Source organism: Stylophora pistillata, chromosome 12, assembly GCF_964205215.1.
Source record: "Stylophora pistillata chromosome 12, jaStyPist1.2, whole genome shotgun sequence".
Classification (NCBI taxonomy): domain Eukaryota; kingdom Metazoa; phylum Cnidaria; class Anthozoa; order Scleractinia; family Pocilloporidae; genus Stylophora; species Stylophora pistillata.
Window position 1 is genome coordinate 590579 of NC_142530.1, and position 13111 is coordinate 603689.

The 13111-nt window shown below is 38.3% G+C and overlaps 2 protein-coding genes and 1 long non-coding RNA gene across 9 annotated transcripts in view; 2 read left to right on the plus strand and 1 right to left on the minus strand.

Moving 5' to 3' along the window:
* Positions 1-3699, plus strand: part of LOC111327428 (insulin-like growth factor 2 mRNA-binding protein 1) — a 19605-nt gene extending 15906 nt beyond the window's left edge. For all 6 annotated transcript variants that reach the window (XM_022931609.2, XM_088740159.1, XM_022931607.2 and 3 more), the window contains 4 exons: positions 1055-1240; positions 1518-1685; positions 2082-2195; positions 2428-3699. In XM_022931609.2, coding sequence (XP_022787344.2) covers positions 1055-1240; positions 1518-1685; positions 2082-2195; positions 2428-2508 — 549 coding nt within the window. In that variant the 3' untranslated portion in view covers positions 2509-3699. The remainder of the gene's footprint in view (positions 1-1054; positions 1241-1517; positions 1686-2081; positions 2196-2427) is intronic.
* LOC148718326 (uncharacterized) lies at positions 3012-5976 on the minus strand. The gene is made up of 2 exons (XR_015993641.1): positions 5324-5976; positions 3012-4708 (listed from the first exon to the last, which is right to left on the minus strand). It is a non-coding gene; the product is annotated as an uncharacterized LOC148718326 (long non-coding RNA).
* Positions 5023-12255, plus strand: LOC111327387 (asparagine synthetase [glutamine-hydrolyzing]). Of its 2 annotated transcripts, XM_088740158.1 has the most exons (4): positions 5023-5262; positions 5736-5786; positions 9740-10678; positions 11311-12255. In XM_088740158.1, exons 2-4 carry the CDS (start codon positions 5771-5773, stop codon positions 12069-12071), a joined length of 1716 nt encoding a protein of 571 aa, XP_088596284.1. In that variant the 5' UTR covers positions 5023-5262; positions 5736-5770; the 3' UTR covers positions 12072-12255. The 2 variants fall into 2 exon arrangements, with proteins under 2 accessions (XP_088596284.1, XP_022787289.1); XM_022931554.2 differs by lacking the exon at positions 5736-5786 and having other exon boundaries at positions 5026-5262.
* The last annotated feature ends 856 nt before the right edge of the window (positions 12256-13111 follow it).

Here is a 13111-nt window from a genome sequence, read left to right on the forward strand (position 1 = left end):
CTGGTCTGAATGCATAATTAATGTATGGGGTGATATGGTACTCTTGCCATTCAATGTTCCATGAAGAAAACTCCCTCGTTTGCGGCTAAGCCACATTTCTCCAGCAGAGCATACTGTAAATTAAAAATATCAGTCGGAGCATCACGTAACATTGCGTGATTTTCGAAATGTGACATGCAGTTGCTGCATTAAACTTTAGACATCACATGGCCTTGTATTAATTTATGAGGGCTCCATTCACAAGCAGTGTAATGTTCAACTTAAGAAGAACTTAATAAAAAGCTCTTCCGATTTTATTTCAGTTTAAAATTTATTTCGCCAAAAACAAAAAAAAAGAAAATTAATGAATGCATGAGTAGGAGCCATTCCTACCAGCAGTGAAATACAGGAATGGCTCCAGTCTCTAGTCGTCCACCTGAACTGAGTCTGCACTGACTAAATGAGTTTAATTTAGTCAGCGGAACAAGTCAGCAGATGACTTAGTCCTCTCTGGAATATCGCTTAACTAGAAAGGTCTCTCCTTCGTTATGTAAGTAACCATCTCTTGTTTGACACATCGGAGTTTGCAGTTGCATTGATATTTCCCTGTTCTGCTTGGAGACACACGGTTAAACAATACTTGCGTGCAAGGAGTTAAGATGTAACTTATTAGCTTTTACAAACTTTTACTATTTTTATCATCCAATTACAGGTCGGAGCCATTCCTGTATTGAGTTGCTAGTATGGTAAACACCTGCAGCCATTTTCGAAATTCTAATTTAAAGTAGAAATTCATTTTTTAATCGACATTTTCCTTGGCGTTGCTGTCTTGACTGCTTAAGTCCCCTGTTATTGCGAGAGAGGAAATAGACAACAGAATTCGCAATAAACAAAGAAACTGGAAACTGAGATTTTTTATTATGAGTACTCGGGATGCACTCAACAGAAACCAATGGGTATTTAATGAAGGTAATGCATAAAATATGCAAAATGCAGGGCAAAATGAATCACTGATTAAGTGTTGAAATTCAGATTTGTCTTAAGTAATTTGTTCTTCTGTGTAACAATGTTGTAGATGGGAGTCAAAGTTCACCTGTCATTTCCATCCAAGTTTGCTGGCTCATTGATTGGTAAAAAGGCTTCAAATCTTCACCATATAAAGAATTTCAGTGGAGCTCATAAAGTGCATGTGTTTCCCAAAGATCGTGATGCACCTGAGAGATATGTGGAGATCATAGGCACTCCTTTGCAGCAGTACCTAGTAAGCTATTTCATTTAAAGATAATTCAGGGGAGCTAAAATAAGTTGGTTGCTTACTATTTATTTTGGAATAGCCATATTAAAGGCCAGAATGTATGGAGATATTTATAAAACAAAGCATGTGATTGAATCTGGAATAGACATTGCTATCAGGACTTAGTGAACTGGGTCGAAATGTGTTTGTCCATTTCAATAATTATTGCAAGAGGTAATGCTAGTACCGGTCTTTCTTGTGTTCACTTTTTTTTAATTATGTTTCCTTTACTTGACAATTTCAGGCTCAACATTGTGTTTATTGTAAGCTTGCAGAGGAAGGCTACAAAACAAATTCAGGGGAAAATTTTGGTGAACTAAAATTGAAAATAGAAATTTTCATACCTCTTAAACCAGGCAGTAAGGATCAGCCCAATGTAATAGGCAGATTTATTGGTAGAGATGGCCAAAACGTAAGTTGGAAGAACTAATTCCTTAAACTTGTTGATATTTTGAAACCTTTTTTCTTGGTTTTTTTTTTTCACCTTAATGATCCAAAGCACCTAAAAATAGTTATGTCATCTGCTGTGTTAAGTTTTTATCAATGTTTGCAAACAAAAAATGATTCAAAAGTGTGTTGTCCACTCCACATGTTACTCTCATGATTCCCCTCAGGCCCAACTGTGATGTCTAGTCCAGTTTAACTTCACGCCCCCAATTCATTTTGGATAAGGCCAAGTCTTTTTTAAAGTCATACATGTTTAGCCTTGTAGAGAAGTTTTCTTAGCTCTAAAAGGGTCATTACTAAGTGGGTATTTTTATTTACATTCATAACATCAATTTCTTAAAATCTGTTTATTCTGGGTTAGGTTAAAGAACTGCAAAGACAAACAGGAGTACGCATAAAAGTTGTTTCAACCAGTGAAGATTCTGATAGTAATGAGGCAGTTATAGTTATTGAAGAAAGCTTTGCCAGTGGCCAGGTTAGTTGACAAGTCACCAATTTATGAGTGATTGCAGTGACCAACCCGAGCTGTGCAAGTATTTTGTTAAGTACTGAGGAAATTGGCACTGGCACCAACTTTTATTTCCCCAATGTTTTGTTTCTTATGACCAATAACTTAACATAGGTTCAATCATCCTTGGGTGTTGATTTAATATGTTTGCTAGTGCTTCTCTAATGGTGCAATATTTGACGAGGATTGTTTCTTATAGCGTGCCCAGATGCAAATTCTTGATGCCATAGTTCGATGTCAATCTCCCCCACCAAGGAGGCAGCAGGTGCCTTACAGCTGAAAATGACTCCAGGCTAGGAAATGTGCAGATGCGTTATATCTTTGTTATTTTGACTCTCCTGCATCATACTGTCTCCCAGCATCTTGTATAATTATGTCATACTAAAAGTTCTATTGTGGTCTGTGTTGGTCAGTGAAGCTTACCAGGTGTATTATTGGTATAAGCTGCTGGTCACCAGTGAGGCACACCTTACTTCCAGAAGTATTGGATCTGACTAAATCAATCTGAAAACCTTTGTAGTATTCAGTGCAATACCATGTAATCTTGTAGGCATGTGCACCATTCATTGTGATGTGTGAAAAGGCTTCTTCTCAGACTTTTCAGCAAGTATTTCAGGCAGGCAGGCCTCTTTGATGTGAGATTAGGAATTTCTGCCAGAGTTAATTTTAGGCCACTGAGCACCACAATCTAGATTAAATTCCCATGCATGTCTGTGCCTGGAACTGACTCCTCCAATAGTATTTTATCATTTAAGTTGCTCAAGCCCTTTTGGTTCTTTCCTCTTTTCTTTTCTTTTTTTTTTTTTTTTTTTTTTTTTTTTTTTTGCACTAAGTAGCTTTAAGTAGATTGCGTATGAAGATTGTAATTTTTAAGGAATATTTTAGGCATGCTTGCTGTTGCCTTTCCACCCTGAAAGGGGAATGTGATTGGTTTTTTCTTCTTATGGGATAAGTGACGGCTTCTGGTTTATCCGCCTTTGCAATTAATTTCTTCGTGGGTTTTCGTCCCAGTCGCTTCATAATTGGTTTAATAATTCATTGCTCGCAGAACAGCATCAATCCTAACACGCTGTTTATTTCAGTCTTAGTTGGAGATAGACAAATGCTTTTGTTTTCATACGTGGATTTAATTCTTAGCTTCGAGATCCTTCAGTTCTCCATACCGCTGAACCGTGAACAGTCAGTTGAAATACATGTCTTGCTATTGGCCTTTAGCTAGCTGCTCAAAACTCAGAAGAGTTCGTCGAAAGACTTGATAGTGTTTGGGTGGGGTTAGAATTGAATGATTGTAATTTTAACTACTGTGTAGTTTAAGTGACGGTGACCCAAAGCTGGCTGAGGGACTCAATACGTGGTAGCATTGATACTACTCTCCTACTGTACACTATTTTCTTGGTACTTATCTGGAATTATTATTGATGGACCGTATACGCCCATATTTTTCTCCAGATTAAATTATTTTGAACTGGCATGTTGTGCTGTTTGGTTTGTTGTAGATTAGTCTTTGTTCTCGTGGTTCTTTTGGTCCATGTATGGGTCACTCGGTTTATATCGTTTTTTATCACCTCAAATGTCCGTTGAACTTCATGTGTTTCATAAGGCATCGATGCTAACGTAACAAAGTTTCTCTGTAAAATAGTAAATTTCCTTTTTACGAAAATGGAGTGAAAGTTCGCGAGACAATCTTGGGTAAAAAAAAAAAAGTCAACTGATGGTGACCCTCCACCGATGAAAGCAAAATTCCCAAACTTAATTTTTTTTTTTCGAGGAAGTAATTTTTTTGATTTTATTCTGTTAAGGAATGTAGATCTAAATGTCGAACGATCGAAGAAGAGTAAAAAACCATGTAGCAATAGGTACTGTGTGATTTTTTTTATCAGATTAAACTTATTCAAATAGTTTTCCTGACTTGTCGGGCAGGATAAGAATCGCTTGTCCAGCAGACCTTACAACTCCACTTCTTTGCATTTCTTACAGTGTGATGTTCTCAGTACTTATTTTAATTCTGATGTTTCCATCGGTCACATTTTTTTAAATATCTGCTCTTCTGCGATAAGATGGATATCTAGACAGGAAATTGCTCATTATTTTTGGTGTCCTGAGGGTGGAAAGGGTCGCATGTTCTAAAAACAACAGTGTTCATGAGTGACGTCTGCAATTGAAGAGGACGAGAGGTATACAGCTCCTAACGTTATTAAAAGGTTTACTTCGCTTAATTTGTTTACAGATACAGTGACTCAGTCACATCTGCTAAGATGAGGCAAAACTCTTTTGCAAGTGCACTTGCCTTTGGAAATCCCTCCCTTGGGAAACGCAGTTAATTCTGTTAAACCCAACACTTAGGGAAGTTTTTTTCTTTTTTAGCCAAACCCCAGCAAATGAGATAAAAATCACACATATCGCAGATAGCACTTTCTCTTTGTTGAACTTCAGCGATTCTCTTGAGGAGGAATACGGCTTTTAAGCCATCATGTGACCGGCTGAATGAAAAGAAACAAAAATTATATTCACAGGCACAAAAGTATGCGGAATAGGTCGAAAACATAGCGGGTACCCAAGCCATACTTCTAGGTAAAGATTCACAAAACTGTATTTAGTCCCCAAGGATGTTTTTAAAGTAAACAAATATTCCAGCATGATTCTTTCTCGTCAGCCGCGTGACTTCTTTCCTCTTGTAGATGTTTCGTGACTTCGAACTCTCCATGATAATTCTTTCTTTAGCCCTCGGGTGATGTTAATGTAAGCGAGTTCTTATAAATTCATAACTTGGATAACTTGGATATATCAACAAAGTTGAAGTGGTGAATTGGCCACCGTAACCATTACAAAAGCTGACGTTTCGAGCGTTAGCCCTTAGTCGGAGCGAATGCTTAGAAATTCAGCTCGTCTGCAGCAGCCAATCAAAGGCAGCCAAGACACACAACACTCAAAGCGTCATTTATCAGTTTCACGTGTCTAACACGATTGCATCAGAATCTTCTGCCATCTATATTCCTTCATAGGGAGCACTATCCTGTCTGGAAGACGTCATTTGGTAAGAAATAATGTTACATTTCATATCTAACCCAGCTCTATTTCATTTAAGGTAAATTTACCCGTTCATTTCTCTCTTTGGGAACCATTCTCCATAGCACGTCCATTCCTATCCCCTAGAATCGTTTATGGGAAATTTGCCACGTGTTAAGAAATCGGTTGTTAAGGAGGCTTGCGACTTATATCACACCAGATTAAAATGAAAGGTTATGATGAAGCCTTAGGCTGCTAGGAACTACTGAAATATACCTTGGACGAAAATCCCTTCTTGCACGCTCGACGATTGATCAGATCGGAAATGTTTTTTTTTTTTTTTTCAAATCAACGACGATAAGAGCGACTTACCGAATCAAAGTTTACTTCTGCCACTTAAGATGAATAGTGTGTTTATGTTTGACTGTGAACTTATATCAATTTGAGAAATATAATGGTGACACGAACTAGTTCACTTTTCACATATATATTTGGTTACAGACCGAATTGGACCTCTCTCTTCCATGTGAGCACATATGACGCATTTGTCATGTGAGTGCTCAAACTGATTATCTATTACATGCGGAAATTTTGTTGTAGTTATGATCATTTCCTTGGTTTTCAGTTCTATGAATAAAACGTAGGAATTCACCCTACGAAATGTTGCTCTGTAACTATGTAGTAGAATATCACGGGATCAGTTTAGAATTATGGGAAATAATTCAATCTTACCTTTAGATTAAGGGGCCAGATTCCACTTGCGTTTGACTAAATATTGTATTTTCTCCCTTTCCCTCTCCCACCCACCCCCCTAAGTTTTCTTATAAAAAATCAATTTCTTAGTTTTCAATGGGACATGAGTAATAATCATTTGTTGGAGTGTCCAACACAAGCATGTTATTAGACGAGTTATTTTTTTGGCATACCAGTTTAAGAGCCACTGACCTTAAATATCAAGAATTTAATTAATGTAATTTGTTTTATTTTCTCTAAAGGACCCTTTTAATGAACCTTTTTCAAAAATTTTTTTCTAAAAGTTCTATTGTGTTTTTTTTCCTCCGAAAAATAAAAAAGTTCAAAATATGCGTAAATGGCTGTTGTCTCTCCCCCTTGTAACTTTGGCAACTGTACGCTACAACATGATGCCATCCTGCTTTTAGATTTTGTGTGCTAGCAGATCGTTCTTTCATCTCTTGGAAACTATTGATTTCTTGTTATGTTCAGGGCTTGACACAACGGTAGCCCACTAGCCACAGACTAGTAGAAATTCAGTTTTGACCAGTGGTTTTCAATTTCCACTCACCAGTTTGGCTAGTAAACAGACTTAAATTGTCGTAACATCTAAAAACATTTAAGATGTCACTAGCCACTTGGCTAGTAAGTTGAAAAGTTAGTGTCGAGCCCTGATGTTGTTACGTTTAATAAAGGCTGAAAGAAACTGTTTGGGGCTTCGTCGGTGGGAGTAATGAAATAATTTGGATATATCAACAAAGTTGAAGTGGTAAATTGGCCACCGTAACGATTACAAAAGCTGACGTTTCGAGCGTTAGCCCGTCGTCGGAACGAATAGAGGAATTGTGGGTTGTGTGTGCTTTTAAGGGCAGAGATTGGAGCTACGTTATTGGTAGGAACATGGCAACGAGAAAAACAAGAATAAATTAATGGAATGAAAAGCGTTCGTTGATCCCTGTGAGATTTAGACGGCGGGTTTGAAAGATGAATCCCACAGGGATCAACGAATGCTTTTCATTCCACTAATTTATTCTTGTTTTTCTCGTTGCCATGTTCCCACCAATAACGTAGCTCCATTCTCTGCCTTTAAAAGCACACACAACCCACAATTCCTCTATTCGCTCCGACGAAGGGCTAACGCTCGAAACGTCAGCTTTTGTAATCGTTACAGTGGCCAATTTACCACTTCAACTTTGTTGATATATCCAAATTATTTGTTACGTTTAAGTCTGAATAGTAACCAGTGAAATGAAAATACTTTGGCATCTCTTTCACAGTGGTAAAATAAGGTTTAACTCCAGTGGCCTATGAACAGGTCTGCCATTGATACTTAAAAATTATAATATACATCATAAAGCTTTATTCTTGTATTTTAATTCCACCAATTCTCTATCTTGGCTTGCTATAACAGGGGTTTCATTAATGTTTGCAGCAGGATGGCAACTGGTTTTCCCAGGAGGGCAAAACTTTTTTAATTGAACTTCTTTACAAGATAAACTTTCCTCCAGATGGTCAAACTAGATGGGCAAAACCGTCCTCACAAACGGTCAATTTGCCCACTGCCCAGTCCTTAATGAAACCCTTGCTATAAGCTGCACATCCATGTTTAAAAGAGTTAGGGCTATTTTTCAAAAATGCATTGCGAACCTCCAAACAGCTGTCACAACCTGTTTAAAGGCCTTTAAAAAGGTCTTGTATGATATACTTACAAACCAAAATATATATCATCTTGAAGTTTTATCCTTGTAGTTTAATTCTTCAAAGTTTCTTTTTTGGCCTGCCATAGACAGCGTGTCCAGCTTTCAAAGAGTTCGGGCTAAAAACTGAGAAAAGATGTAATGCAATCTGTTGAATGGCTGTTGCACAAGAGGTCAAGGCCAAACTTTCAGCTAGGCCAGAGATGTACCAAATACAGGACCTCTTGTGTGACAGCCGTTCAATGGATCGCATTACATTTTTTTGTCATTTCAGACACAAAGTACTTTCTATCAGTGGGTCACAATTCAGACTTGAACGTAACAACGTAACAAGAAATTAATATTTATAAGAGATGAAAGGACCATCTGATAGTACACAAAATTTAAAAGTAGGATTGCACTGCATTGTAGCATACAAAGTTGCTGAAGTTGCTTAATTTTTTATTGCTTTACGGGGGGGGGACAGTGGCCATTTAGGCATATTTTGAACTTTTTGATATAATTTTCGAAAAAGGTTCATTAAAAGGGTCCTTTAGAAAAATAAAATGAATTTTGAAATTTTGCAACTGTTGGTGGATTCTCAATATTTATGGTCAGTGGCTCTTAATAACTGCAGGGCCATGTCCCTAGCATATGCCGTTGTTCCTCCCAAACCCAAATATTCACCTTACTTTATTCACTTGGTTGCAGTAATTGAGGAAGCACAAAGCCTCATCCAGAGAAACAGCCAAATAGTGGTCTAACAATGAAGCAACAAAAATTTCATAATATCCTAGTTTCCTTTAAAAGTATACAATTTCTGTTTTATTCAGAGTTATTTTAAGATATCCCTACTGTTGAAGAGTTAGTGGTCACTCTTCATTGTTCTGTAAAACTCCATATCTTGGCATCTTGTGAGGAGCAAGCATGTATCAACCCCTTTGCACACTTAAAGTGAGCCTCGATGAATCTCTGCCTCAACACAAGGCTAATGTTTGAAATGTCATCTTTCCAAAGTTCTCTGCAAAAGTCAGTGATTGAAAGATCTGTATTGACAACTTGACTTTGAAGCGTGATCTTCAGAGAATTTTGGATGTAGTAAAGTGGCTTGTTGACTAATACCCCATTCGCACCAGAAAACTTGTTTAGTTAAACCAGGGTTAACTAAATAAAAATCAGAAGCAGAGAACTGAAAAACTAAATTTTCCACGAGATTCAAGAAATTGCTAAATTGTATTTTCAAAGTGCCACATTTGAAGTCAACCAAATATCGATTTGAGCAGCTTCTATGAAGCTGTTGTGTTAAACCATGTTTAACAAAACAGCTTTAAAGCATGTTTAGGCTTTGGTGTGAATGGGGTATAAGGCAGGGGTCGCACTGTGGCCTTATTTTTTCTATCTCGCGCCATAATTTGCCCTACAAATATGTCGCGACATTAACAGCACGGGAGTCATGGAGTTCGCACGTAGTGACGTAAATGATATTTGAAACCGGACTGTTAACTTTAATATTTCACGTATGAAAACAAGCCATCCCCATACTGAGAATAATCAGGTGGATAGTGCAAATTTGTAAATTGGTATGGGTTGAAATTCACCATAGGGACCAGATAAAACATTAGAAGTAGAGAAAACCGGTGACTAAAATATTGAACCGATAGCTGTAGCTAGCTGTGCACACGTGCTGTCTTTGCGGAATTGCGAAATTTAACCAGAGCTGGTTTATTCATATAATCTCTCTTTATTACTTTATCAATTCTGAATATTTCTTGTTTAGCTCGCGTGAAATATTAATCCAATTTTTGCCAGTATTTCAGATTTGATTGACGTTGCGATAGAAGAAAAACAAAAACTTTTGTTTTAGGGCCATTAGACAAGATATGACCTGCTTTGAGAAAGGACACTGGCTTTTTTGATCTTTAGGTCCTTTGGACATAGTTATGTCTGGTTGGGACAAAAGGGTCACACTTGTTGCACTATGTCCATTGTAAACACCAAAAGCGTTAGTGCGACCCCTGCCTAATTATGACACATGTAACCAATAGAAAATGTACTTCTTGTCATTAGACTTCCTGAAAACACATATATTAATTTCAGGTTGGGACTTACCACTGAGCAGAATGTGTGGGATCTGGGCTATATTTGGGATCCCAGAATACTCAAAGTATGCCAGTCTTGCCATGAAAATCTGCCAAAGAGGACCTGATGTGTTCCGTATGGAGACCATTCCCCATTTCAAGAACTGCTGTGTGGCATTCCACCGCTTGGCTATTGTTGATGATCTTTATGGCATGCAACCAATGAGGATCAAAGCTCTGCCACACCTTTACCTAATTTACAATGGAGAGATTTACAATCACAAAGAAGTTGGAGAGAAGTACGACTTTAACTTTTTCACCAGATGTGATGGAGAAGTCATTCTACATCTGTATGACAAGTTTGGAGTAGAGGGAATGGCCCAAAGGCTGGATGGTGTTTTTGCTTTTTGTGTTATTGATACAAAGAAAAAACAAGTTCACATTGGAAGAGATACTTTTGGTATCCGTCCACTGTTTACCTTGTCTGCACCTGGAAAGAAAACAGGAATTTTGGCTTTAAGCTCTGAGGCAAAAGGCCTTGTTCCTCTTATAAAAAACTTTGAAAAAAATGGCGATAAGGTTGTGGTAAAGCCATTCCCTCCTGGTCACTATGCATCCTACAGCTTGTCACCTGAAGAAGGGAAAACTACATTTATTGCACAAAAGGCATACACAAATGTTGGTAAGCCCCCCCTCTTTGAAACCAATGTCAAGTCTGACTCCAGTGATGTAATGGAAAATATCAGAAAAGTGTTCAATGAAGCAGTGCGTAAGCGTCTCATGGCAGACCGTAGAATTGGTTGTTTGCTCTCTGGTGGCCTGGACTCCAGTTTAGTGGCATCTTATCTAACCAAGCTTGCAAAGGAAAGTGGGATTGACTACCCAATCCAGACTTTCTCAATAGGAATGGAAGGAAGTACAGATGTTGCTGCAGCTCGCAAAGTGGCAAAACACATTGGTTAGTTCAGATCCTTTTTTCCTTATTGAACTCAGATACATGATAATGGTTGTGCGGTGTTGAAATATTTTCAGAATGTCCCGTGGTGTTGTGATATTGACAAAGTCCAATTAATATATTCTTGCAAAGTTATGCTAGCAGGCAAAAGTTAATTAACTGCTTCACAATTTAGGACTGCATTCACTCTCTGTATGAAGGATTATGTGAAGAATTTAAAAAAATATATTTCATTACATGACAAAGAAAATGCAGTAGAATCTGTTAATATGGCAAACAATTTAATACTATTATTTTGTTGTTGTGACTACCCCCGACGAAGGGCTAACGCTCAAAACGTCAGCTTTTGTAATCGTTACGGTGGCCAAATTATTATTTCAACTTTGTTGATATATCCAAATTATTACCTTTTAAAAGGGCATGTATTTCCCGAAATGTAACAAACTTGTTAATTTAACTTTTTATTACATTACATTCAACTTTTTAGAGCTTGATAGGGGTCACACTTTTAGGTTTAATGAGGAGTTTTCTCTGTGTGAGTTAAGGTTCAAAAAACTTCATAGCCTTAAAAATAGTTGGGAAGGATTTTGGTGATGTTTGAAAGTAATTGCTTGGCATTGAATTTATTCCTTTAGGGAGTGAACACCATGAGGTTATCTTTACTGCAGAGGAGGGACTCAAAGCTTTGCGCGAGGTGATCTATGCCTTGGAAACATGGGACATAACAACAATCCGAGCATCAGTTGGAATGTACCTTGTTAGTAAGTACATCAGCAAAGAAACTGACACTGTAGTAATTTACTCTGGCGAGGGTTCTGATGAGCTGTGTCAAGGTTACATCTATTTCCACAAGGCACCAACCCCAGAGGAGGCAGATGCGGAATCTCGAAGACTGCTGGAAGATCTTTACTTGTATGATGTTTTGCGTGGTGACCGCTCTACAGCTGCACATGGTCTGGAAATCCGTGTTCCCTTCTTAGATGTTCATTTCACGTCTTATTTCTTGTCTCTTCCTCCTGAGATGCGACAGCCTAAAGATGGCATTGAGAAGTGGCTTCTGCGGGCATCTTTTGATGAAACAGATGCATTGCCCAAGGAGATTCTCTGGCGTGCTAAAGAAGCATTCTCTGATGGAGTGTCTTCTACCAAGCCTGGACAGGCATGGTATCAGATTTTACAGAATCACATCAATAACCAGGTCCCCGATGAAGCACTTGTGGCAGCAGCTGAAGTGTACCCTGACAACACTCCCAGAACCAAGGAAGGCTTCTATTACCGTCAGATCTTCGAAGAGTTTTACCCAGGCCAGGGCCATTTCATTCCGTATTTGTGGATGCCAAAGTGGACTAATGCCACAGATCCTTCAGCAAGAACCTTGGAACATTTCAAAGAATAGAGTGGCATGAAGTGAGATGCATTCCGTATTAAACTATAATCAGTTAAAAAAATGTCAAGGACAGCATCACTTTTGGAAACTTAACAACAAAAAGAAAAATTGTAATATTATTGAAAAGTCCTAGTTAGGTTGGCTTTTCTATTATACTTTTCTTAATTATTAAAATTGGATCAACTCCAGATAAGATTTTACTATTTTACAACTAACCAGTGATTTAGGAATTATTTGACCCTGTTTGTAGGAATTCTTGTCAGGGTAATTAATGTTCCCTTAACCACTTTTTGCATCATTTATGAGATTTAGGTCTCAAACCCAGTCTATACTTTTGCAAAACTTCCACTGTTTTTCATCAGGGTGGGGTGGGGGGGGGGGTCAGCAAGAGGGAGGTTCCGAGGTACCTATAACCCTTCACCTTTTTTTTTTAATCTAATGACATAGAAACTCAGGCAGTTTCTATCCCAAGAATATCCATGGCATGAATCCCTCTCTGCTGATTTCACAAAATTACACTCTCTCTTCATAAGCCTTTGTTTGACGACTTTTGCTTGATTAAACCAACTTACAATTTGAAACCTGTGAGGTGTGAGAGTAGATTGGAGGGACTTGAGACAGGCATGATAACTAAGTGATTAGTAGGCTGGACACTGAGTCAAAAAGTCTGTATTCAAACCCTTGGCTGGGTCATGGTGTTATGATCCTAAGCAAGACACTCCTCTCACAGTGCCTCTCTCTCCACCAAGGAGAATAAATGAATACTTGCAAATTACCTTGGAGACTTGACAAAGGGTAACTTTGAGTGGAGTAGCATCCCATTTTTTTTTTTGGGAGGGGGGGTGGAGTGGCAATCATTCCCCCACGACTACCTAGATGAGATGCAACCTCGTCATATGTTGTACGGCAGGTGACATTTGTTTCGTGTATGCAGCGGAAGCCATGATGCGGTGCAGTGGACTCCTTGGTGCGAGAGAAGACTGCCCTACAACAACCAGTTATTGAGAGTGTGGTGGGGGTAGCCGACATTATAATAGTGCTGATGATTT

Coding starts and splice junctions, on each gene's coding strand:
- LOC111327387 (XM_088740158.1), top strand. Junction 10,679..11,310: donor CAAAGTGGCAAAACACATTG/GTTAGTTCAGAT, acceptor TTATTCCTTTAG/GGAGTGAACACCATGAGGTT.